The sequence below is a fragment of the Lycium barbarum genome, chromosome 10 (genome assembly GCF_019175385.1).
Source record: "Lycium barbarum isolate Lr01 chromosome 10, ASM1917538v2, whole genome shotgun sequence".
In the NCBI taxonomy this organism is placed as follows: Eukaryota; Viridiplantae; Streptophyta; class Magnoliopsida; order Solanales; family Solanaceae; genus Lycium; species Lycium barbarum.
This window is the reverse complement of record NC_083346.1, coordinates 107,378,388-107,405,851: the sequence shown is the minus strand read 5'-3', so window position 1 is coordinate 107,405,851 and position 27,464 is coordinate 107,378,388. Positions and strand designations below refer to the sequence as shown.

The window sequence follows — 27,464 nt, the reverse complement described above, 5'->3', positions numbered from 1 at the left end:
TCTCTGCAATCTTGACCTTGACAAAAGGCTCCACCTAACCTCGATCTCTATTTTTATCGACGCTGGAGAGGATAGGGTGCTTTCCTCATTTGGAGAGCTTTATGACCCCACCACGGAAGATACACGGACAATACAGCTGGATCAAATGGTGCAGGGTGAACTCTGAATTAACGTTGTTTTCCAAAAAGCAGAGCCAAGTTACGATCCTCAAAACATTCGGGTCGATTTGTACAAGGCGTAAATTATATATTCGGCACATATCAAGAATGACTTGATCGATCGGGAGGTCAAGTTTGAATGTGAAGGGATGAGTATAAACATTTGAGTATCCCTCCACAAAGGTGGTGATGTCATCGTCCTGACCCGAAACGACGATCCTTGAAAGACTGTCTGTACAACCGTAGCCGGTTCGGACTCGCTGTAGGACGGTCGCCTTGATCGAAGAAGGGTATCGCCGAACATCAAAGCCCCTGTTTGACGTTTTCGCGGCTGTCTCTACGGCTAACTCGATCTCGAAGTAGAAATGTGCAAGCAGAATAACTTGTGGCTGAGGTTCGAAGGATTCGGTTTGAGCGCTAACCCCGAGGCTAGCACGGACGTCGGTCGCTGGGGGAGAAGAAGTAGCCAGTGAGGCATTTCTAGAAGGAGATCAGGAGTTCGTTGTCATTTTTAAGAATTTGAAGATATGTATGAAGATTTAAAGGTTTCTGATGAAGATTTGAAGAAATTTATGAAGGTTTTTGACGAAGATTTGAAGATGTATATGAAGGTTTGAACGTTTCAAATGAAGGGTAGAAGGAAGGCAAGAGTGAAGAACGAGGAGTAAAAAATCGTGAAGTAAATGGTAAAAAATGATGGGAATTGAGCTTTTATAGAGGGAGTGTAATTATGGCGAAAACGGATTGATCAGAGAATTGAAGGGATGTCCAATCAGGAAGTTACACGTGTCCGAAGTCAGACGGACGTGATGCGAAAGAACGTTTGTTTTCCTGCCTATTTCAAAACTTACAAGAGAAGATACTGTGGTTATCATTCCATTTCCCATCACTCTGATAGACTTTGATTCGGGAAGTGTGGGGAATATCTGTATACAGTAAAACCAGTGCAGAGTACCACGAGGGTTCGGAGTAATTTGCAAACACCGACAGATGACTATATTCAGGGGCGGACGCACCCTATGTGAAGGGGTGTCATCCGTCACCGCTTCAGCGATTTTTAAAATATATATATATATATATATATATATATATATATATATATATATATATATATATATTTGTATATAATCTGAAAAAATAGAATTTCCACTACATAAACAATAAATGATATCACATGAATATAGTAGCTTAGTGGCTCGCTGGTTAGTTTCCTCGCTGATGCAGGAATCCACCTGAGTTCGAGCTTAGCAAGTGCATTTTCCATGTTTTGTTTTTGCATTTTTCCAAAGTGCCTCACCCAAAAAAGTAAATGTTGTGAGTGGAGGTTCGAACTTCCGACTTCTTGTCCGGTTAGCATGATATAGACCAGCCTAACTAGGGCTCATTTCTTCAATTTTTTTTATTAATAATATAATGTTGGTATGTCAATTTATTTATTTCTTTATATGTCGACACTGCTTATAAAAAATTCCGCGTACGCCACTGCGTATCGTTGGATTGAGTTCGGTGGTTCAGATGAATTAATGTTCGAGGAGTCGTTTGCCCAAAGCTGAAGACACTAGAAGTAGAAGTAATATCGGGGGACTGAAGAGATGCCAATCAACGCATGTGAGGGATCCGTCACGGGCCAGATTTCTGGCCGCCCGTTATGTCGTCTATTACGTGGACATCTATGAAGCTGCCGTCTTAGGTTAGGGTTTTATCGGGCTTTTAGGGTTAAAGTTGAGTTTCATTCTTGTAACTATAAAAAGGTAAAAGTCGAGGCCCATTCTTGTAACTATCAAAAGGGGTGAAACCCTCCTATTTTAGCTCTGATTTTTTACTCTGAATACACTTTACTATTACTCTGTAGCATCTCTAAAAGCTTAAGCTCTTTGAATTTGGCTCAGTCCAAGTCCTACGTTCGGAGCCGGACCAATTTTCCAGTGGTTACACACACGATACAAGCTATCATTCTCTTAATTTGTTGTATTCAATTGATTGGCATTTCTTGTTTCATTACGTTAACAACTAATCAAACCATGTATCCTTTAAACTGTGTATAAATTCAATTGTTACCTTTTTAGGGGTAAATACATTTAAATGACATTTTGCTTCCACCAGCTGATTCCGAAAGCATGGAAGATGATCTTGTGCCTTCAATTGTAGAGTTGTTGAAAAAGCACAGCGAGCCTATTTGCGGAAACTGCCTTAAACTCTCCACTAATGCAAAGAGATTAGTTGATCATAAAATACGACTTGCAATCTGGACATTAAGGATATTATTGATGGATATAAAATATACATATATTATATACTTAAAATTATACTATTTTAAATAAAGAAGTTATATAATACTTCAATTTATATGTGTTTTCTAACAATATTTTGCAGGAAATAAGAAAGCCATGAATATAGCTAAAAATGAAAGAAAAGAGGAGATTGAAACACATCCACTTCACAATACAAAAAGTGAAGTTACATCTTCCTCAAGAATAGATTTTTCTCAAAATATATCTTCTCAAGATACATCTTCCTCAAACTACATTTTCACATTTAATGAGGAAATTCACTTCTACAAATAGAAGGCAACTCTTTGTACAGAAGACATCTAGAGTAGTAGGAAAATAGCCACTTTTCTCTCTAGCTTTGTTCTTGGTCTTTCTTTTAATTTTAATTTTTATCTTTTAGTAGATCTTTTGTTTATGTACTCCTTATTGGAGTAATATATTTATGGGAATAGTTGATGAAGCTTGGTATGTTATTATAGTATTTATCTTATTTTAATTATTTGTCACACCCTAATCTCGCTAGGGTGTGATGGGCACCCGACCCTTATTTAGGGCCGAGCGAACCCTCTGACCCTTAGTACACACATATTCTCTTTGGACTTTTAAATCAAATAAGGATGAAATACATAATAAAGCTTTCAGAAACTTTCTTTTCATCGTGCTCAAATCAGGTAGAATCTGTAATCATAATGAATCTGTAACATAATCTATAACGACACATCGGCTGGTGGAGCCGCTTACAAGACTAACATCCTATACCCACGACTCTGTCTGCAAAGTCTCTAACTTCGACCAAGACATCATAGCATAATACTCTGACCCGGCAACTCTCCAGGAGCAAATGGAGCTTGCCAACGCCGCTGGAACATCTTCTATAATGGCTTCTATTCATCTGGGTGTACCTGCGCGACATGAAACGCAGCCCCCGAAGAAAAGGGGGTCAGTACGGAAAACGTACTGAGCATGTAAGGCAAAAATCACAGTAAAAGAATCATAACTGATATAAGGAGTGCAGAAACATGTACAATGTCCAGAATAGCAAAACTCTTGCCTTTAAAACATAAATCATGTATATCATTATCACATACCGTACCCGGCCCGTTATGGGACTCGGTGGATAAAATTATGTCATCATACTGCCATATCATCATGCATGCATATATATATACATATATACCGTACCCGGCCCTCTAGTGAGGGAATCGGTGAATAAAATCATGCCGTACCCGGCCCATTAAACTCGGTGGATAAAATCATGCATGTGAACATCATATATCATATACATACCGTACCCGACCCTCTAGTGAGGGACTCGGTGAATCAAATCATCATATGCCCTCCTGGCCGCCATAACACATCATCATCTCATCATGTCATCATATACATATACCGTACCCGGCCCTCTAGTGAGGGACTCGGTGAACAATGCAGTGGAGTGCGCACGATAACATACCCGGCCCGGGACTCGGTGAAAGACATATTGAGGCGTGCACGAGCAGAGTAGTGAGAAACTATATGCATATAAATCAAGACTCGATAGATAGGTACGCAAATCGACACTTGAGGATCATAAACATGTTTCGAGTCAAACCGAGTTAGTATGAAAAAGTTATGGACGTTTTAGTACAGAACCTTCTACGAACGTTTCAAAGCCATTTTTGGAAAATCAAAGCAGCAATCATGTTAGGTACCTTTCGAATATCGCTATGGATCAAATCAAATAGAGCTTTTGGAACCGTATGTACGTATCAAAATATATCAAAGACTCAATGGAATAATCAAACGTGCTATCATTTGAAAATCGAGACATTAGTCATATCAATTATCTCTCGAATGCCATTCGGAAACATATCAAATAGATCTTCGGACATCATAGATACGCATCAAAACCATATGAAATAGCTTATGGAAGTCAAGAATATTAGCTATCCTAGTGGCTCTAAGAATAGGAATTTCTTTGAAATCATACATATACGTCATCTGCTCGTTTCATAAGGATCATGCCAAAAGAAAAAAAGGGTAAGCCTTACATAACTGCTCTACGTCCCATTAGCTACGCTTATTCGTCCAAGCTTGCTAGTCTACATTCAAGAGAATCGACAAAATCATTAGACTCATTGCCATATACTTGTCTTAATCTTTCAAACAAATTCATTTATAATCTGCCGAAATTTCGGCAGCATTTCCCCTGTAAATACAACCATCCCCGAGAATGCAACTCGGCCAATTTATCAACAATAATCCGATAATTCCACTCGGCCACATTATCAACAATAACCCGAAATCTTCCAAACTTAATAAGGACAACAACAACACATTGCTTTCTTCCAAATTCATGAACTTCACCAACAATCTACACATTAACAACTTCATCAATCAATTCAAAATACATTCTAACGTTAGTGACTTCTTTTACATAATTCGACAACATTTTACTTATATTCAATTCAATCACAACAACCAACTTACAATCTTCCAAACTCAATAAAATCAACACATTTCTCACCTCCAAATCCATGCATTATATCTACAACCACACGTTGACAACTTTATCTTCACAAACACAAGAAACCATGCTAGTGTCATGTTAATTTTTTCAATAATCCCACAATGATCACAACTTCATTTCAGGTTATCAAACCTTCATTTTCATCATGAAATCCACAACTACAACATTCAAAATACTAAATAAAATCAATTCATCACTCTTACACAACATACCTCCATATTCGGCCACAACTTACACACACATACTTTCATGAATTTCATTCATTCCTACATACTTCAACATACATAAATCATCTATAACACATGTAAAAGAAGATTGAATACATACCTTTCTCACTCCACTTCTTAACTTGGCTAGGGTTATAAACTTGCACAAATGAATGGTTTGATTGCTCCAACAACCACTCCATGTTAATAAGGACCTCTCAATTGCTTGGAATTCTAGAAGAAAATATTTTTTTCTTGATCAATTTCCATGGACTAGGTTCGGCCAAGCCATGGCCGAACACCCTTCTTTTTTTTCTTCATGTTTCCGAAGTTGGAAGATGAAATGTTTTTGTCTTGCCTTGTAAGGGTGGCCACATGTCCCCACCCTTGGCTTGAGTCAATTGGAAAATACTTGGGGTGGGGGCCACACCCACACACCACACGGCCAAGAGGTTCCTCATGAACCTTCTTGAATTTTTTTTTGTGAAATTCCCATTTTGCCCCTAGCCTTCCACAATATTACCATGAACCTTCTTGTGAATTTCCCTTTTTACCCTTATCCTTTCTCAATATTTCCTTACTAATAAACAACTTGTATATTAAATTAACTTTTGAACATAGTCTTGTTCCTAACTTCTCGCAATTATCTTGAATTATCCGAACGTATAAAATACAGGCTATAACATCCTCCCCCCCCCTTTAGAACATTCGTCCTCGAATGTTGAACTGATCTTATGGGGTCTTATAACACTTCGGGGGGTCCCTCTTATAGTTGTTCTTTTCTTCATGCCCATTCCTTATCTTTTACCCTATTCCCCTTATAATCGAACTCCTGGTTCTTTACATGAGTCCTCATTCCACGTCATGGGTTTTCTAATCCACTACGCTAACTCATTATCCTTGTTCTTCCTAGATCCTCCCTTCTTTGTTATTGTTTCGTCACAATACCCTAACAGAAGCCACGTCTTTGGTACGCAATCTTCACTTGACGATCCAGTGTGGCTATAGGCTACTCCTTATCCTTATGTCTGTCTCATGGTATACTTATTTTCAATTCGTTTCTACTTTTTTCAGGTATCCTTCTGATGTGCCGATATGTTTAGAACTCTGGCCCCGAGCTAATAAATTTTCCCCCTCTGGAGCCTGAATATGTTGTGATTCCTTTTAAGTCTAATATAATATGTCCCCCCCCCCCCCCCTTTTTAAGGGGCTCCTTATACGCCAACAGTCTTTGAGTACCCTCATCTACGATAATTACCTACCGCCCTTCACTTTCTTCTTAAGGCCGTGATTCCGTCATTATATGGTCTGGCCTGTCCATCTTCTTGCTACTTACACTCTCGTATTTAACTAGAATACCTATAAGGGTATCCAATTTTGATGCCTTCTTTTTCGTCTTTCCATCCCTCTGTCTTTTGTGACTAACAGAGTCCTGGACTCACTATTTCATAGGGACGTCGAGATTCGCTATGTCCCTTTATTTTTTGAAGTCTTCGATTATACGTTACTTGTCATCTTTCTTTCCAACTCTGTACCACTACAAAAAAAACAGCGTTTAGTGACGGACGTATTCCGTCGCTAATCAGCATATATCTGTTGCTAAACATGTGTTGTGACGGATTAGCGACGGAATATCGTCTGTTACGATTTTGCGCGTTGCTAACCTATTAGCGACGGAAAAATGAAATCCGTAGCAAAATTAGCGATAGAGTAGCGACGTATGAGATCCGTTCCACATTATAGCAACGGAATATTTTGTTGCTATTGTTATGAATTCCGTGATTAATTTCATATTCGTCGTTTTAGTAAATTAGCGACGAAAACCATTGTCGCTAATCCGTCACAAAATATTGAATTATTTGTGCCTGCATTTAGCGACAATACAATGTTTGTCGCAGTTTGTAGCCTACTGTTTTCCCTCTAGCAACGACCAAAATCCATCGCAAATCTGTCACAAATATTTTTCTTCTGATTTTTTTTAAATACACCTGTTGAAACATACTAAATACAAATTAATAAATACCCTTAAAAATAACTGACATTCACATAAAATAATATTTATATAAAAAAAATCAAAATAGATAGCGAAATCGTAATCGTTAAGTCCAAAACACCGACAACACCAAGCTATCAACTACCAAAAGAACCCACACATCCATCAAGTATTGTTAGTGCATAATTTTGTTATTTCCAACAAAAGCAGATAACATAAAAAACTAATGCATGGGTGAAGGACTACGATCATCATCAGAAACTAAAGGATCAACATCGTCAATGTTAGCAGTAGTAGGAGGAGGCACTATGGGTGTCACAACTGATGGTTTGTCGATAGGAGTATTTGGATGATCTGATGGTGAAGAAATCACTCCGCGTGCCTTCTCAATAAATAAAGGAAGCAAGCGATCAGTCAGTGTAGGAATCAATCGCATCACTAACTCCTTCATATTTTCTGTAGGTGCTGATTGAGAAGTTGAAGGTGCTGCTGATGCTGAAGCATTAAAACCAAAATTGACGCAAAGATTCGGCCCATAGTAACTTTGTGCTTGAGATCCAAGACCATATATTCTTCTCTTCCTTGTTCCCCCAGCAGCTTCATAATATGCTTCACATTGATCAATATCAGACTGAGACTGTGATTTTTCCCGTAATATTTCTTGATATCTTTCCTGTAATAATTAGTGAAATTAAAACATCAAGAATACTAACCATTCAATTTTACCAAATAAAAAGAGAAATGAATTCCAAAGATAAGAGAGCAGATATTTATCCATTTTTCGTTGGAATTGAAGTCTCATGATGACCAACAAAAAAGAGTTTCATACAACTTGGATATAAATGATCATATACACTGTCTCATAGTCAAGTAACAGAACATGAAAAAAATACAATTAGAGTTCCTAAACAACAAATAGAAGGACAATTTCAGGCTATTTCCTACTTATTTAAGTCACTACTGATACTACTTTTCAGTTCTTCCTGTCTAGTAGACTGTTTATATCAAGCAAAGGTAAATTGACCAACATCAATAGCAGGACTCAAAGGATTCAATTTCAGCATTATTACACAAGGAGTAACAGCTATGGGAGTTTGAATAGGGCAACTAGCAGCAAGTTCGACTGCATCACAGGAACAGGCTAGTGTTGTCACTTTACGGACTTGGTTTGGTTGATGTTGGTGTACAAGTTATACAGACTAACAGGCACAAGGTTGCATAAATGCAGCACTTGTTGCTGCTGCGAGTCAGCAGGGGAACACAAGGATTAAAAAAAAAAGACTGCAGAAATAAGGATTGCTGCAAAATTGGAGTCAAGAGTGCCAAATGTGAAAAATATATTGTTTCTGCTATGTGACTATGTCCTGATAGTCTGATACTACATATTTTCCTGGCGGATTGAATATGTCTTATTTGTTCAACCCGTATTCTATAGCTAAATGAAAGGAATGCTGACATTTTTTGTTCCAAATAGTTGGTGATCATTTCTCCATCACATTTATATACCTATCATTTAAACATGATCTGATTAGGTTTTGAAGCTAGAGTAAAATGAATTTGGCTGAGGCACATGGTTGAAAAATTAAACTATGTATGTATCAGTGAGGAATTAAATTAATAACAAGTGAACATACCATTGATGACTGAGGCACATGGTTGATAAATTAAAACTTCACTTGACTAACGACTTGCTGAATGATCTGCATTTAGTAAAACTTTTGATGGTTAGCTTTTATTCATCCCAAAAATGTTAACTTGAAGGCAAACATCTCTGAAGACTTGCCTATGCCTCCTCTCTTTCAGTTCCTTACCATATTGGCTTTTAAAATTTTTGTGAGCGAGAAGGTAGAAACCTGTTCCCTCTCCAAAAATCTTTATCCATAAGAACCTGGCCTTCTCCAAAAATCTTTATCCGTCACAAATGAAACGTACAGCCCCTTCGTCTTAACGAACAAAGAATCCACCTTAAAAGAGTTATAGTTTAAATTGGACAGTCCACCCTTTTAAAGATCATGCTCAAATCAAGATTTTGAAAAACCATATGATCAACTTAAATCTATGAAAGATAGATTTATGCTCAACTTACAGCATGTCCTGATGCGTGTTTTTTTTTTTCAAAACTGAATATTTGTGTCAAGTCCCTATCTCAGGTTATTATAAACATAAGGGCAAAGTCTTTCAAAAGAATATGCATTTTGGTAAGCAAGGTTACTAAACAACAAGGAAAAGATGCACTGCACATTTAAACTAAGCCATCACTGTGGATATTTAGGGAAAATTTAAGGACATGAATACAGAGTAACTTTTTATTTGATCAAAATAGTAACTTCATTTTTTTTTAAGAACAAATGAATGATTTTTTTTCTTCTAGCAAAACACACAAGTCTAGGTCAATCAATGCACTTAAAATAACTTGAAGTGGATACAGTCATAATTCAAAACGAAATTCTTCCAAACAACTTTAGCCAAAGTTTAAAACAAAGATCTGAAAGAGACTAAGATCCTAAATCATGGCAGATTATCCCATTTTAAGACTAAGGTCTCTTTGAATATAAAGAAAGAAAAGCTCTTACTCCAAACAAGTTCTAGGCCTTATATAAGAAAAGGTATACAAACAGAAAGAGAGGAAATTATCAAAGAGTTCACATATGCCATAAAATAGTGAAAAAGTTTCCATGGTTTTCATTACTCCTCATGTACCAATTAACATACGAAACTGATGTAGTAGATAAGAACAGTGAATCAAACACCAACATTCGCTTAACAAGGGGGTAAGCTATTGGTTGAATTATCACAGCTGCCTAAGCAAACTTTAATAAACTAAAGAGCAAACTGATGCATGAACTAGGAAAAAAAACTAACACAAATGAATTGGAACGAGTCAACTAAGCCAAAATCTCTTTATGCTTACTGGAGAATTATACACAAAAATGAACTTTTGGTTCATGAGACATAAAGGAAACAGGGGAACTAACTTTAAGAAAGGCAAGCTAGTGAATACATCAAGAGAGCAACATTTGTTTCTGGAAACTCAAAGTGGAAATATGCTTAAACTGGAAATTTTAAGCATAACTTGATAAAAATCTATATAGCGATTAACATTTGTATAACTCTAACGTGCTTGGAGAACAAAGAAAGTCACTCATTGTAATATATAATTTCAAGTTTTTGGAACTAAAATGCTCAAGGAAGAAGTAAAACGGGCTGAAACATTAGGCAATACTCAATCTCATACTAATCTAAGCTTGAGCATAAGCTAAATCTCATAACATAAACTTATCGATGAATGCATGAGGATTTCATTAACAATTACAAAACTGGTATTTAACCAAACAAACATTTTCTAACGAGTTGAGCATACTGGAAAAAACTTGGATTGTGCTCTAAGAAGGCAGTAGTTGTTGGATGGGAAGTATGAATATCAGATAGACCACAGAAGGGAATAGACTTAGCTGTTTGATGATACTACTGCATGGTGCGCCAAAGGAAAACATGCAAAGTTTTTGCTGGTATTAATAGGTGATTTTAGGAGAATCACATTTCTTAGGTGCAAACGTTAGGTGCAGGGATTTTCATAAACAGGACGGTCAAGTTCTAACTTCAATAATGTAATCTTTTCCCTTTCACATTTAGGATTGATCTTTTAATGTACAGATTTCATTTGAATTACTTATTAGGATAAGTCTGTCGGATTTAAAAAAAAAACTAAACATTTTGTCCAAGTTATTTTTAAAACTGAACATTTTGTTCTTACTATTGTAAGAAAGGAGCAATAACAAAGACAAATCCAAAAGTAAAGCAAGAATGTATGGTTGAGAAACAATTCAAGTAGACAATCTGGTAATCTCATTATAGCAAGGTCAGAACTCAGAAGAACAAAAGCAACCACTAAGCAAGAACAAAGCAAACTTCAGCTGGAGCTAGTATCACGAAAGTGAAGATATTAACACCACAACAGAATCATGAAACTCCAAGGTGATTTTTCAGAAACTGGAGTGGAGACTTATATGCAACAACCTAGGACTGCCAAGGTGGAGTTTCACATTATGGCTAGTACTGAATGAAAAACTGTACACCAATGATAAACTGTTCAAATGAGGCATTGCACAGAACCAGGTTTGTCCTTTATGTACTCAGGAGGATGAAATCATATCACATTTGCTTTTTCCTTGGAAAACTACCCTTTTCAAACGAACTGGAAAAAGAAAAGACGTTCAACACCAACGAACTGCAGAAACTTGCGAAAGATTATAATTACAAAGAAGAATAAGAGAATCGAAATTATAGCGGAAAAGGACCCAATAATTGTGCAGAAATTAGAGGTAACAGATTGCTCATCACCTCTGATGAAGAAGCTCAGAAATCAAACAACCAAACAAAGGTAGATGATCAGGAAATAGCAGAGCCGAAAACGAAAAGAGAGTTAAAACACACAAATTACACACAATTTGAAGCGGCCACTTCATCGTCACAGCACACATTTTTTACATGGACATCTAACCTTGTTACCGCTCATGTAATTTCATTGAGAAAGTGCAAATTGGATAAAATTATCTACACCGGTTACAAAGCTAGAGTTTATACCCCCTCGGCCATCCAACCTATCGTACATCCAATCACGCTCTAGATTATTCATGTTCCTATTAATGTTGACATAAACAAAGCAATCAAATTAATGTTCTGTTTTCATATCATTAATACAACCGAATGACCTCTAAATGGAAGAACAAGCTGAAATAACTTAGTGAAACAGAACATATCATTCACCTTTTAGTTAAAATAAAATGACAAACTGAAACAAAACTGAAACTGAAACAAAAACAATCGAGTAAGAAACCTAGTTCACTAACACTGATTTCAAATCACAGAATATAAAGAATGTTGAGTTCTTCAAGCTTTTTTTCGACATGCAACGAATTAAAACAAACTTTAACCACCAAATAATATTATCCTACAAGGTTTAGCACAAACAAAGGTCGAATTTCCATTTTCATCAGATTTTGGCCCAAATAGAGATTCGCAACACTTAACCTTCAAATAAATTATAAACCCAACAGTTTTCAAGACACCCACCTTCGATTTTAGCCAAAAAAAACACTTAAAGACACTCTGTCCTTTAGATAATAAGCAAAATACACAGATTTCTTAATTTCTATTATAGGTTTAATGTCAGAAAACACAAAGAAGGAGATAAAGAAGAAAGAAACTGCCCATAAAACATATAAAAATCAAAACATACCTTTCCTTTAGATAAAAGATGCAGCAGAAGAAGAGAAAAACACAATAGAAACCCTAGATTCACATTATTTTGATCTCTGTTGTGCGCTCTGTCTCTCTATGTTAGCAATTTCGCATACTCTCTCTCTATATCTGTGTTGGGAGCGTTTTGAAGTGAAATGAACTGAAATGTTTACCCTAGGTTATATATTCTATTTTAACACTTAGCAACGGAATAGCGACGGATTTTACATTCTGTCGCTAAATAATGCATTGATTTCTTTTAATCATTAATATTGCAACAAATTTTTCCGTTGCTGCAAATATATATTTTTTTCTAGAAAAATTAAAAGGCCTAGCGACGGAGTTTTCGTTGCTGAATCCGTCGCTACATAAAAATAAAATTTGTCGCGCCTCTTTTGTTGCTAAATCTGTAGTGAAATTTAAGGCGCCGAAATTTCGCGCTAATCATTAGTGACGAATCTCAGTTTTCGTTGCTAATCTGTCGCTATATAATGAGATAAAATTTTAGTTGCTTTTCTAGCGACAAAATGAGTAATCCGTAGCTAATTCGTCGTTAATTAGCGACAGAATATGGGCTGTCGCTAATATTCCTTCACTAAACGTTGGATTTTTAGTAGTGTACATGACATATCGAAAACTTCTTACCATAAGTTTTTCTCCAACATTTCCATACTCTTCTATCCACAACTAATCCTTTCACCCATTTAGCTCAATTACTCGTAATTCTTCTTAACTACGCGTTTGTGTTGCAGCTGTGCGTCCATATTTATAATGCTATGACCGAGCGGTCTCTCCCTGCACGTTCCTTGCATTTCATTCCCTTTCCTCCAAGATCAAATCTCTCAGACCTCACACGAATTCTCATTCCATATCATTAATTTCCTAATCAACGGTGTCGATCCATCGTCCTTGTTCTTTCCTCGATGCGTAATCAGGTTTCTACTGCTAACTCGTTAAAGTATCTTCCTTACTCTTATGGTTAAAGATTTCCACTTGCCCTACGCCTAAATGCTCTCCTCTTCCTTCAACCAACCCATTAGTATACTTTTTCTACTTTCATCTTTAACCTTCCTTAGGTTCCTTCCTCCTCGAACACCTTTCTCCTCTTGTTATTTGCCGTATCGGTTTTGTAATTCGTGAAATATTCCTTTAAACGCGAAAATCCGTCTTATTCCCAAGTCATCCTTTCAGGAAAGCATTTCCATGTCCGAGGCAATCACATTAATGCGGCTGCACATTTATTCCTTTATATACCTTTCGAGGGCCTAAATCTCCTACCATTGTCACAAGGCTTTATCATTCTTTCTCTTACTTCACATTCCTTGTCGTGGTCACTATTCCTTTAGCCCTACTTATTGAAATTGGTTCTCGAACCTCATACACTCCTCTTTTGTTCCATATTACCATACGTTACCCTTTTCACGTACCTATCCTTGAATTTTTTATCCAAATAGTCTCGCGCTTTGCCCGTCGTTTCTTACTTTTCACTTCTTTCCGACATTTTGATCTCATTGCCTTTCATTTACTCACTCTCTTTTTTTTTTCCCAAATATTGTTGTGTTAGAATTTTCAAATCTTAACCTGTAGTGAAATTAACAGCAACTTACCTTGTAACACTTGACCATTTTTTTTTTGCTGTCACTTGAACTTCGGTACCCTTACTCGATTGATGCCTTCCATACCGTAGCACCGGTTGCTGGGACACACATCACATGCCCGTCAATATAATCACATATAGGATATCATATGCATTCATATATATATATATATATATATATATATATATATATATATATATATATATATATATATAATTACTGCCAACTCGCCCACAAAATACTTCCAAACGCTATTCAAGCCTATCCTAATTTCCAGAGCTATGATACACTTTCTGTCTCTTCACCAATCTAGTCTGCCTCGTCCTACGCGTCCTCTTATGGTCTCCAACCATCCCATATACTCTAGTTTCCCTTAGGCTACTCTAGCTTCCTATTTGTCTCTTATGTCTAAATCTATAGGATTTCTAGTACACTTCCCAGGGGGTCACCCATCCCAATATTTCTCTCACCTTAGCACGCTTAACCTCGAAACTTCGATGAAATCCGGTGCATTAATGCTGATATAATCACATCTACCTCTCCGCATGACCTTCATTACATGATCTGGAGCAAGTCGAAGTCTTACAGATTTCGAGACATTTTCGTAACACGTCCTTCCCTTTACAATTACTATTTTACCCTTTTCAATTCCCAGTGTTCACCTTCCACCTGTATGTATGACTACTTCCTGTCCTGGACTTCCAGATTCCCAATGGTAACGAATATACCTTCGTCGCCGTTACTTATGAATACTTCGGGTATCATCCTGTTCAGATTTCCACTCACCATCCTTAAATAATAATCTACTGCAAAACTGATTGTCGACTTTCTGAATCCTCCAACAGACCTTGCTCCTGCTAAGTGTTACATCCGACATTTTAATCCTTCAGACTGCTAATCGTCTTTCTCACAATTATTTTTCACGCCATACCCAAATCCATAACTCCTCTAAAATATCACATCCCACTTATTGTCTATTTACGATATTTCCTTTCCACGCTTCTTCCTGTTAGGTGTACCTAACTAAATGACCTGATTTTTGAACAATTCTGGCAGAATCTCCTTTGCAATCCTTACTATTCAAAATCTGCACGCATCAAATACCAACAATGCCTCACAGAGCAAACAACTATATGACACATTCCAGCCATCCAGAGCTTCCAGTTTTAGGTAACAGAACAAATATATCAAGACTTACCTTTATGACTTTCCATATCATTACTCACCTTCTTCCGTCGTATGTAAGACTTATATAAGGAATCTCATTCCCTATGACTTGGATCTATCGCACGATCTAAGACAGAAAGAAGGTCAACAATCCCTAGATGCCCTGTAGCCTCCTGTTTATAAATGTAGCCGGCTTCACACCCATAAACAGGACTCTACTGGACACGACTTTGCAGACAACCCCTAGGACAACCTGCTCTGATACCACTTTGTCACACCCTAATCTCGCTAGGGTGTGATGGGCACCCGACCCTTATTTAGGGCCGAGCGAACCCTCTGACCCTTAGTACACACATATTCTCTTTGGACTTTTAAATCAAATAAGGATGAAATACATAATAAAGCTTTCAGAAACTTTCTTTTCATCGTGCTCAAATCAGGTAGAATCTGTAATCATAATGAATCTGTAACATAATCTATAACGACACATCGGCTGGTGGAGCCGCTTACAAGACTAACATCCTATACCCACGACTCTGTCTGCAAAGTCTCTAACTTCGACCAAGACATCATAGCATAATACTCTGACCCGGCAACTCTCCAGGAGCAAATGGAGCTTGCCAACGCCGCTGGAACATCTTCTATAATGGCTTCTATTCATCTGGGTGTACCTGCGCGGAATGAAACGCAACCCCCGAAGAAAAGGGGGTCAGTACGGAAAATGTACTGAGAATGTAAGGCAAGAATCACAGTAAAAGAATCATAACTGATATAAGGAGTGCAAAAACATGTACAATGTCCAGAATAGCAAAACTCTTGCCTTTAAAACATAAATCATGTATATCATTATCACATACCGTACCCGGCCCGTTATGGGACTCGGTGGATAAAATCATGTCATCATACTGTCATATCATCATACATGCATATATATATACATATATACCGTACCCGGCCCTCTAGTGAGGGACTCGGTGAATAAAATCATGCCGTACCCGGCCCATTAAACTCGGTGGATAAAATCATGCATGTGAACATCATATATCATATACATACCGTACCCGGCCCTCTAGTGAGGGACTCGGTGAATCAAATCATCATATGCCCTCCTGGCCGCCATAACACTTCATCATCTCATCATGTCATCATATACATATACCGTACCCGACCTTCTAGTGAGGGACTCGGTGAACAATGCAGTGGAGTGCGCACGATAACATACCCGGCCCGGGACTCGGTGAAAGACATATTGCGGCGTGCACGAGCAGAGTAGTGAGAAACTATATGCATATAAATCAAGACTCAATAGATAGGTACGCAAATCGACACTTGAGGATCATAAACATGTTTCGAGTCAAACCGAGTTAGTATGAAAAAGTTATGGACATTTTAGTACAGAACCTTCTACGAACGTTTCAAAGCCATTTTTGGAAAATCAAAGCAACAATCATGTTAGGTACCTTTCGAATATTGCTATGGATCAAATCAAATAGAGCTTTTGGAACCATATGTACGTATCAAAATATATCAAAGACTCAATGGAATAATCAAACGTGCTATCATTTGAAAATCGAGACATTAGTCATATCAATTATCTCTCGAATGCCATTCAGAAACATATCAAATAGATCTTCGGACATCATAGATACGCATCAAAACCATAAGAAATAGCTTATGGAAGTCAAGAATATTAGCCATCCTAGTGGCTCTAAGAATAGGAATTTCTTTGAAATCATACATATACGTCATCTGCTCGTTTCATAAGGATCATGCCAAATGAAAGAAAGGGTAAGCCTTACATAACTGCTCCACGTCCTATTAGCTACCCTTATTCGTCCAAGCTTGCTAGTCTACATTCAAGAGAATCGACAAAATCATTAGAATCATCGTCATATACTTGTCTTAATCTTTCAAACAAATTCATTTATAATCTGCCGAAATTTCGGCAGCATTTCCCCTGTAAATACAACTATCCCCGAGAATGCAACTCGGGCAATTTATCAACAATAATCCGATAATTCCACTCGGCCACATTATCAACAATAACCCGAAATCTTCCAAACTTAATAAGGACAACAACAACACATTGCTTTCTTCCAAATTCATGAACTTCACCAACAATCTACACATTAACAACTTCATCAATCAATTCAAAATACATTTTAACGTTAGTGACTTCTTTTACATAATTCGACAACATTTTACTTATATTCAATTCAATCACAACAACCAACTTACAATCTTCCAAACTCAATAAAATCAACACATTTCTCACCTCTAAATCCATGCATTATATCTACAACCACACGTTGACAACTTTATCTTCACAAACACAAGAAACCATGCTAGTGTCATATTAATTTTTTCAATAATCCCACAATGATCACAACTTCATTTCAGGTTATCAAACCTTCATTTTCTTCATGAAATCCACAACTACAACAATCAAAATACTAAATAAAATCAATTCATCACTCTTACACAACACACCTCCATATTCGGCCACAACTTACACACACATACTTTCATGAATTTCATTCATTCCTACATACTTCAACATACATAAATCATCTATAACACATGTAAAAGAAGATTGAATACATACCTTTCTCACTCCACTTCTTAACTTGGCTAGGGTTATAAACTTGCACAAATGAATGGTTTGATTGCTCCAACAACCACTCCATGTTAATAAGGACCTCTCAATTGCTTGGAATTCTAGAAGAAAATATTTTTTTCATGATCAATTTCCATGGACTAGGTTCGTCCATGCCATGGCCGAACACCCTTCATTTTTTTCTTCATGTTTCCGAAGTTGGAAGATGAAATGTTTTTGTCTTGCCTTGTAAGGGTGGCCACATGTCCCCACCCTTGGCTTGAGTCAATTGGCCAAGACTTGGGGTGGGGGCCACACCCACACACCACACGGCCAAGAGGTTCCTCATGAACCTTCTTGAATTGTTGTTGTGAAATTCCCATTTTGCCCTTAGCCTTCCACAATATTACCATGAACCTTCTTCTGAATTTCCCTTTTTACCCTTATCCTTTCTCAATATTTCCTTACTAATAAACAACTTGTATATTAAATTAACTTTTGAACATAGTCTTGTCGTTAACTTCTCGCAATTATCTTGAATTATCCGAACGTACAAAATACGGGCTATAACATCCTCCCCCCTTTAGAACATTCGTCCTCGAATGTTCAACTGATCTTATGGGGTCTTATAACACTTCGGGGGGTCCCTCTTATAGTTGTTTTTTTCTTCATGCCCATTCCTTATCTTTTACCCTATTCCCCTTATAATCGAACTCCTGGTTCTTTACACGAGTCCTCATTCCACGTCATGGGTTTTCTAATCCACTGCGCTAACTTATCCTTGTTCTTTCTAGATCCTCCCTTCTTTGTTATTGTTTCGTCACAATACCCTAACAGAAGCCACGTCTTTGGTACGCAATCTTCACTTGACGATCCAGTGTGGCTATAGGCTACTCCTTTATCCTTATGTCTGTCTCATGGTATACTTATTTTCAATTCATTTCTACTTTTTTCAGGTATCCTTCTGATGTGCCGATATGTTTCGAACTCTGGCCCCGAGCTAATAAATTTTCCCCCTCTGGAGCCTGAAAATGTTGCGATTCCTTTTAAGTCTAATATAATATGTCCCCCCCCCCCCTTTTTAAGGGGCTCCTTATACGCCAACAGTCTTTGAGTACCCTCATCTACGATAATTACCTACCGCCCTTCACTTTCTTCTTAAGGCCGTGATTCCGTCATTGTATAGTCTGGCCTGTCCATCTTCTTGCTACTTACACTCTCGTATTTAACTAGAATACCTATAAGGGTATCCAATTTTGATGCCTTCTTTTTCGTCTTTCCATCCCTCTGTCTTTTGTGACTAACGGTGTCCTGGAATCACTAGTTCATGGGGACGTCGAGATTCACTATGTCCCTTTTTTTTTAAGTCTTCGATTATACGTTACTTGTCGTCTTTCTTTCCAACTCTGTACCACTACAAAAAAAATAGCGTTTAGTGACGGACGTATTCCGTCGCTAATCAGCAAATATCTAGTTGCTAAACATCTGTTGTGACGGATTAGCGACGGAATATCGTCTGTTACGATTTTTCGCGTTGCTAACCTATTAGCGATGGAAAAATGAAATCCGTAGCAAAATTACCGACAGAGTAGCGACGTATGATATCCGTTCCACATTATAGCAACGGAATATTTTGTTGCTATTGTTATGAATTCCGTGACTAATTTCATATTCGTCGTTTTAGTAAATTAGCGACGAAAACCATTGTCGCTAATCCGTCACAAAATATTGAATTATTTGTGCCTGCATTTAGCGACAATACAATGTTTGTCGCAGTTTGTAGCCTACTGTTTTCCCTCTAGCAACGACCAAAATCCATCGCAAATCTGTCACAAATATTTTTCTTCTGATTTTTTTTTAAATACACCTGTTGAAACATACTAAATACAAATTAATAAATACCCTTAAAAATAACTGACATTCACATAAAATAATATTTATAAAAAAAAAATCAAAATAGATAGCGAAATCGTAATCGTTAAGTCCAAAACACCGACAACACCAAGCTATCAACTACCAAAAGAACCCACACATCCATCATGTATTGTTAGTGCATAATTTTGTTATTTCCAACAAAAGCAGATAACATAAAAAACTAATGCATGGGTGAAGGACTACGATCATCATCAGAAACTAAAGGATCAACATCGTCAATGTTAGCAGTAGTAGGAGGAGGCACTATGGGTGTCACAACTGATGGTTTGTCGATAGGAGTATTTGGATGATCTGATGGTGAAGAAATCACTCCGCGTGCCTTCTCAATAAATAAAGGAAGCAAGCGATCAGTCAGTGTAGGAATCAATCGCATCACTAACTCCTTTATATTTTCTGTAGGTGCTGATTGAGAAGTTGAAGGTGCTGCTGATGCTGAAGCATTAAAGCCAAAATTGAAGCAAAGATTCGGCCCATAGTAACTTTGTGCTTGAGATCCAAGACCATATATTCTTCTCTTCCTTGTTCCCCCAGCAGCTTCATAATATGCTTCACATTGATCAATATCAGACTGAGACTGTGATTTTTCCCGTAATATTTCTTGATATATTTCCTGTAATAATTAGTGAAATTAAAACATCAAGAATACTAACCATTCAATTTTACCAAATAAAAAGAGAAATGAATTCCAAAGATAAGAGAGCAGATATTTATCCATTTTTCGTTGGAATTGAAGTCTCATGATGACCAACAAAAAAGAGTTTCATACAACTTGGATATAAATGATCATATACACTGTCTCATAGTCAAGTAACAGAACATGAAAAAAAGACAATTAGAGTTCCTAAACAACAAATAGAAGGACAATTTCAGGCTATTTCCTACTGATTTAAGTCACTACTGATACTACTTTTCAGTTCTTCCTGTCTAGTAGACTGTTTATATCAAGCAAAAGTAAATTGACCAACATCAATAGCAGGACTCAAAGGATTCAATTTCAGCATTATTACACAAGGAGTAACAGCTATGGGAGTTTGAATAGGGCAACTAGCAGCAGGTTCGACTGCATCACAGGAACAGGCTAGTGTTGTCACTTGGCGGACTTGGTTTGGTTGATGTTGGTGTACAAGTTATACAGACTAACAGGCACAAGGTTGCATAAATGCAGCACTTGTTGCTGCATGCGAGTCAGCAGGGGAACACAAGGATTAAAAAAAAAAAGACTCTGCAGAAATAAGGATTGCTGCAAAATTGGAGTCAAGAGTGCCAAATGTGGAAAATATATTGTTTCTGCTATGTGACTATGTCCTGATAGTCTGATACTACATATTTTCCTGGTGGATTGAATATGTCTGATTTGTTCAACCAGTATTCTATAGCTAAATGAAAGGAATGCTGACATTCTTTGTTCCAAATAGTTGGTGATCATTTCTCCATCACATTTATATACCTATCATTTAAACATGATCTGATTAGGTTTTGAAGCTAGAGTAAAATGAATTTGGCTGAGGCACATGGTTGAAAAATTAAACTATGTATGTATCAGTGAGGAATTAAATTAATAACAAGTGAACATACCATTGATGACTGAGGCACATGGTTGATAAATTAAAACTTCACTTGACTAACGACTTGCTGAATGATCTGCATTTAGTAAAACTTTTGATGGTTAGCTTTTATTCATCCCAAAAATGTTAACTTGAAGGCAAACATCTCTGAAGACTTGCCTATGCCTCCTCTCTTTCAGTTCCTTACCGTATTGGCTTTTAAAATTTTTGTGAGCGAGAAGGTAGAAACCTGTTCCCTCTCCAAAAATCTTTATCCATAAGAAACCTGGCCTTCTCCAAAAATCTTTATCCGTCACAAATGAAACGTACAGCCCCTTCGTCTTAACGAACAAAGAATCCACCTTAAAAGAGTTATAGTTTAAATTGGACAGTCCACCCTTTTAAAGATCATGCTCAAATCAAGAGTTTGAAAAACCATAGGATCAACTTAAATCTATGAAAGATAGATTTATGCTCAACTTACAGCATGTCCTGATGCATGGTTTTTTTTTTTTCAAAACTGAATATTTGAGTCAAGTCCCTATCTCAGGTTATTATAAACATAAGGGCAAAGTCTTTCAAAAGAATATGCATTTTGGTAAGCAAGGTTACTAAACAACAAGGAAAAGATGCACTGCACATTTAAACTAAGCCATCACTGTGGATATTTAGGGAAAATTTAAGGACATGAATACAGAGTAACTTTTTATTTGATCAAAATAGTAACTTCATTTTTTTTAAGAACAAATGAATGATTTTTTTTCTTCTAGCAAAACACACAAGTCTAGGTCAATCAATGCACTTAAAATAACTTGAAGTGGATACAGTCATAATTCAAAACGAAATTCTTCCAAACAACTTTAGCCAAAGTTTAAAACTAAGATCTGAAAGAGACTAAGATTCTAAATCATGGCAGATTATCCCATTTTAAGACTAAGGTCTCTTTGAATATAAAGAAAGAAAAGCTCTTACTACAAACAAGTTCTAGGACTTATATAAGAAAAGGTATACAAACAGAAAGAGAGGAAATTATCAAAGAGTTCACACATGCCATAAAATAGTGAAAAAGTTTCCATGGTTTTCATTACTCCTCATGTACCAATTAACATACGAAACTGATGTAGTAGATAAGAACAGTGAATCAAACACCAACATTCGCTTAACAAGGGGGTAAGCTATTGGTTGAATTATCACAGCTCCCTAAGCAAACTTTAATAAACTAAAGAGCAAACTGATGCATGAACTAGGAAAAAAAACTAACACAAATGAATTGGAACGAGTCAACTAAGCCAAAATCTCTTTATGCTTACTGGAGAATTATACACAAAAATGAACTTTTGGTTCATGAGACATAAAGGAAACAAGGGAACTAACTTAAAGAAAGGCAAGCTAGTGAATACATCAAGAGAGCGACATTTGTTTCTGGAAACTCAAAGTGGAAATATGCTTAAATTGGAAATTTTAAGCATAACTTGATAAAAATCTATATAGCGATTAACATTTGTATAACTCTAACATGCTTAGAGAACAAAGAAAGTCACTCATAGTAATATATAATTTCATGTTTTTGGAACTAAAATGCTCAAGGAAGAAGTAAAACGGGCTGAAACATTAGGCAATACTCAATCTCATACTAATCTAAGCTTGAGCATAAGCTAAATCTCATAACATAAACTTATCGATGAATGCATGAGGATTTCATTAACAATTACAAAACTGGTATTTAACCAAACAAACATTTTCTAACGAGTTGAGCATACTGGAAAAAAACATGGATTGTGCTCTAAGAAGGAAGTAGTTGTTGGATGGGAAGTATGAATATCAGATAGACCACAGAAGGGAATAGACTTAGTTGTTTGATGATACTACTGCATGGTGCGCCAAAGGCAAACATGCAAAGTTTTTGCTGGTATTAATAGGTGATTTTAGGAGAATCACATTTCTTAGGTGCAAACGTTAGGTGCAGGGATTTTCATAAACAGGACGGTCAAGTTCTAACTTCAATAATGCAATCTTTTCCCTTTCACATTTAGGATTGATCTTTTAATGTACAGATTTCATTTGAATTACTTATTAGGATAAGTCTGTCGGATTAAAAAAAAAACTGAACATTTTGTCCAAGCTATTTTTAAAACTGAACATTTTGTTCTTACTATTGTAAGAAAGGAGCAATAACAAAGACAAATCCAAAAGTAAAGCAAGAATGTATGGTTGAGAAACAATTCAAGTAGACAATCTGGTAATCTCATTATAGCAAGGTCAGAACTCAGAAGAACAAAAGCAACCACTAAGCAAGAACAAAGCAAACTTCAGCTGGAGCTAGTATCACGAAAGTGAAGATATTAACACCACAACAGAATCACGAAACTCCAAGGTGATTTTTCAGAAACTGGAGTGGAGACTTGTATGCAACAACCTAGGATTGCCAAGGTGGAGTTTCACATTATGGCTAGTACTGAATGAAAAACTGTACACCAATGATCAACTGTTCAAATGAGGCATTGCACAGAACCAGGTTTGTCCTTTATGTACTCAGGAGGATGAAAGCATATCACATTTTCTTTTTACTTGGAAAACTACCCTTTTCAAACGAACTGGAAAAAGAAAAGACGTTCAACACCAACGAACTGCAGAAACTTGCGAAAGATTATAAGTACAAAGAAGAATAAGAGAATCGAAATTATAGCGAAAAGGACCCAATAATTGTGCAGAAATTAGAGGTAACAGATTGCTCATCACCTCTGATGAAGAAGCTCAGAAATCAAACAACCAAACAAAGGTAGATGATCAGGAAACAGCAGAGCAGAAAACGAAAAGAGAGTTAAAGCACACAAATTACACACAATTTGAAGCGGCCACTTCATCGTCAAAGCACACATTTTTTACATGGACATCTAACCTTGTTACCGCTCATGTAATTTCGTTGAGAAAGTGAAAACTTGATAAAATTATCTACACCGGTTACAAAGCTAGGGTTTATACCCCCTCGGCCATCCAACCTATCGTACATCCAATCACACTCTAGATTATTCATGTTCCTATTAATGTTGACATAAACAAAGCAATCAAATTAATGTTCTGTTTTCATATCATTAATACAACCGAATGACCTCTAAATGGAAGAACAAGCTGAAATAACTTAGTGAAATAGAACATATCATTCACCTTTTAGTTAAAATAAAATGACAAACTGAAACAAAACTGAAACTGAAACAAAAACAATCGAGTAAGAAACCTAGTTCGCTAACACTGATTTCAAATCACAGAGTACAGAAAAAATCGAGTAAGAAACCCAGTTCACTAACACTGATTTCAAATCACAGAATATAAAGAATGTTGAGTTCTTCAAGCTTTTTCTCGACATGCAACGAATTAAAACAAACTTTAACCACCAAATAATATTATCCTACAAGGTTTAGCACAAACAAAGGTCGAATTTCCATTTTCATCAGATTTTGGCCCAAATAGAGATTCCCAACACTTAACCTTCAAATTAATTATAAACCCAACAGTTTTCAAGACACCCACCTTCGATTTTAGCCAAAAAAAACACTTAAAGACACTCTGTCCTTTAGATAATAAGCAAAAATACACAGATTTCTTAATTTCTATTATAGGTTTAATGTCAGAAAACACAAAGAAGGAGATAAAGAAGAAAGAAACTGGCCATAAAACATATAAAAATCAAAACATACCTTTCCTTTAGATAAAAGATGCAGCAGAAGAAGAGAAAAACACAATAGAAACCCTAGATTCACATTATTTTGATCTCTGCAATGCTCTCTCTCTCTCTATGTTAGCAATTTCGCATACTCTCTCTCTATATCTGTGTTGGGAGCGTTTTGAAGTGAAATGAACTGAAATGTTTACCCTAGGTTATATCTTCTATTTTAACACTTAGCAACGGAATAGCGACGGATTTTACATTCCGTCGCTAAACAATGCATTGATTACTTTTAAACATTAATATTGCAACAAATTTTTCCGTTGCTGCAAATATATTGTTTTTTCGAGAAAAATTAAAAGGCCTAGCGACGGAGTTTTCGTTGCTGAATCCGTCGCTACATAAAAATAAAATTTGTCGCGCCTCTTCTGTTGCTAAATCTGTAGTGAAATTTAAGGCGCCAAAATTTTGCGTTAATCATTAGTGACGAATCTCAGTTTTCGTTGCTAATCCGTCGCTAAATAATGAGATAAAATTTTAGTTGCTTTTCTAGCGACAAAATGAGTAATCCGTAGCTAATTCGTCGTTAATTAGCGACAGAATATGGGCTGTCGCTAATATTCCGTCACTAAACGTTGGATTTTTAGTAGAGTACATGACATATCGAAAACTTCTTACCATAAGGTTTTCTCCAACATTTCCATACTCTTCCATCCACTACTAATCCTTTCACCCATTTAGCTCAATTACTCGTAATTATTCTTAAGTACGTGTTTGTGTTGCAGCTGTGCGTCCATATTTATAATGCTATGACCGAGCGGTCTCTCCATGCACGTTCCTTGCATTTCATTCCCTTTCCTCCAAGATCAAATCTCTCAGACCTCACACGAATTCTCATTCCATATCATTAATTTCCTAATCAACGGTGTCGATCCATCGTCCTTGTTATTTCCTCGATGCGTAATCAGGTTTCTACTGCTAACTCGTTAAAGTATCTTCCTTACTCTTATGGTTAAAGATTTCCACTTGCCCTACGCCTAACTGCTCTCCTCTTCCTTCAACCAACCCATTAGTATACTTTTTCTACTTTCATCTTTAACCTTCCTTAGGTTCCTTCCTCCTCGAACACCTTTCTCCTCTTGTTATTTGCCGTATCGGTTTTGTAATTCGTGAAATATTCCTTTAAACGCGCAAATCCGTCTTATTCCCAAGTCATCCTTTCAGGAAAGCATTTCCATGTCCGAGGCAATCACAATAATGCGGCTACACATTTATTCCTTTATATACCTTTCGAGGGCCTAAATCTCCTAACATTGTCACAAGGCTTTATCATTCTTTTTCTTACTTCACATTCCTTGTCGTGGTCACTATTCCTTTAGCCCTACTTATTGAAATTGCTTCTCGAACCTCATACACTCCTCTTTTGTTCCATATTACCATACTTTACCCTTTTCACGTACCTATCCTTGAATTTTTTATCCAAATAGTCTCGCGCTTTGCCCGTCGTTTCTTACTTTTCACTTCTTTCCGACATTTTGATCTCCTTGCCTTTCATTTACTCACTCTCCTTTTTTTCCCCAAATATTGTTGTGTTAGAATTTTCAAATCTTAACCTGTAGTGAAAATAATAGCAGCTTACCTTGTAACACTTGACCATTTATTTTATTTTTGCTGTCACTTGAACTTCGGTACCCTTACTCGATTGATGCCTTCCATACCGTAGCACCGGTTGCTGGGACACACATCACATGCCTGTCAATATAATCACATATAGGATATCATATGCATTCATATATATATATATATATATATATATATATATATATATATATATATATAATTACTGCCAACTCGCCCACAAAATACTTCCAAACGCTATTCAAGCCTATCTTAATTTCCAGAGCTGTGATACACTTTCTGTCTCTTCACCAATCTAGTCTGCCTCGTCCTATGTGTCCTATTATGGTCTCCAACCATCCCATATACTCTAGTTTCCCTTAGGCTACTCTAGCTTCCTATTTGTCTCTTATGTCTAAACCTATAGGATTTCTAGTACACTTCCCAGGGGGTCACCCATCCCAATATTTCTCTCACCTTAGCATGCTTAACCTCGAAACTTCGATGAAATCTGGTGCATTAATGCTGATATAATCACATCTACCTCTCCGCATGACCTTCATTACATGATCTAGAGCAAGTCGAAGTCTTTCAGATTCCGAGACATTTTCGTAACACGTCCTTCCCTTTACAATTACTATTTTACCCTTTTCAATTCCCAGTGTTCACCTTCCACCTGTATGTATGACTACTTCCTGTCCTGGACTTCCAGATTCCCAATGGTAACGAATATACCTTCGTCGCCGTTACTTATGAATACTTCGGGTATCAGCTTGTTCAGATTTCCACTCACCATCCTTAAATAATAATCTACAACAAAACTGATTGTCGACTTTCTGAATCCTCCAACAGACCTTGCTCCTGCTAAGCCTCGATGTTATCCATTTTAATCCTTCAGACTGCTAATCGTCTTTCTCACAATCATTTTTCACGCCATACCCAAATCCATAACTTCTCTAAAATATC

The 27,464-nt window shown here is 36.8% G+C and overlaps 2 protein-coding genes across 2 annotated transcripts; both read right to left on the bottom strand.

Moving 5' to 3' along the window:
• Window positions 1–7,359: 7,359 nt before the first annotated feature.
• Window positions 7,360–8,356, bottom strand: LOC132613271 (uncharacterized). Its single transcript, XM_060327297.1, has 3 exons — window positions 8,341–8,356; window positions 8,161–8,259; window positions 7,360–7,745 (listed from the first exon to the last, which is right to left on the bottom strand). Exons 1-3 carry the CDS (start codon window positions 8,354–8,356, stop codon window positions 7,360–7,362), a joined length of 501 nt encoding a protein of 166 aa, XP_060183280.1.
• An 11,477-nt stretch (window positions 8,357–19,833) lies between these two features.
• On the bottom strand, window positions 19,834–21,316 carry LOC132613270 (uncharacterized). The gene is made up of 2 exons (XM_060327296.1): window positions 21,249–21,316; window positions 19,834–20,283 (listed from the first exon to the last, which is right to left on the bottom strand). The coding sequence occupies exons 1-2, from the start codon at window positions 21,249–21,251 to the stop codon at window positions 19,834–19,836; spliced, it is 453 nt and encodes a 150-aa protein (XP_060183279.1). The 5' UTR covers window positions 21,252–21,316.
• Window positions 21,317–27,464: the final 6,148 nt, after the last annotated feature.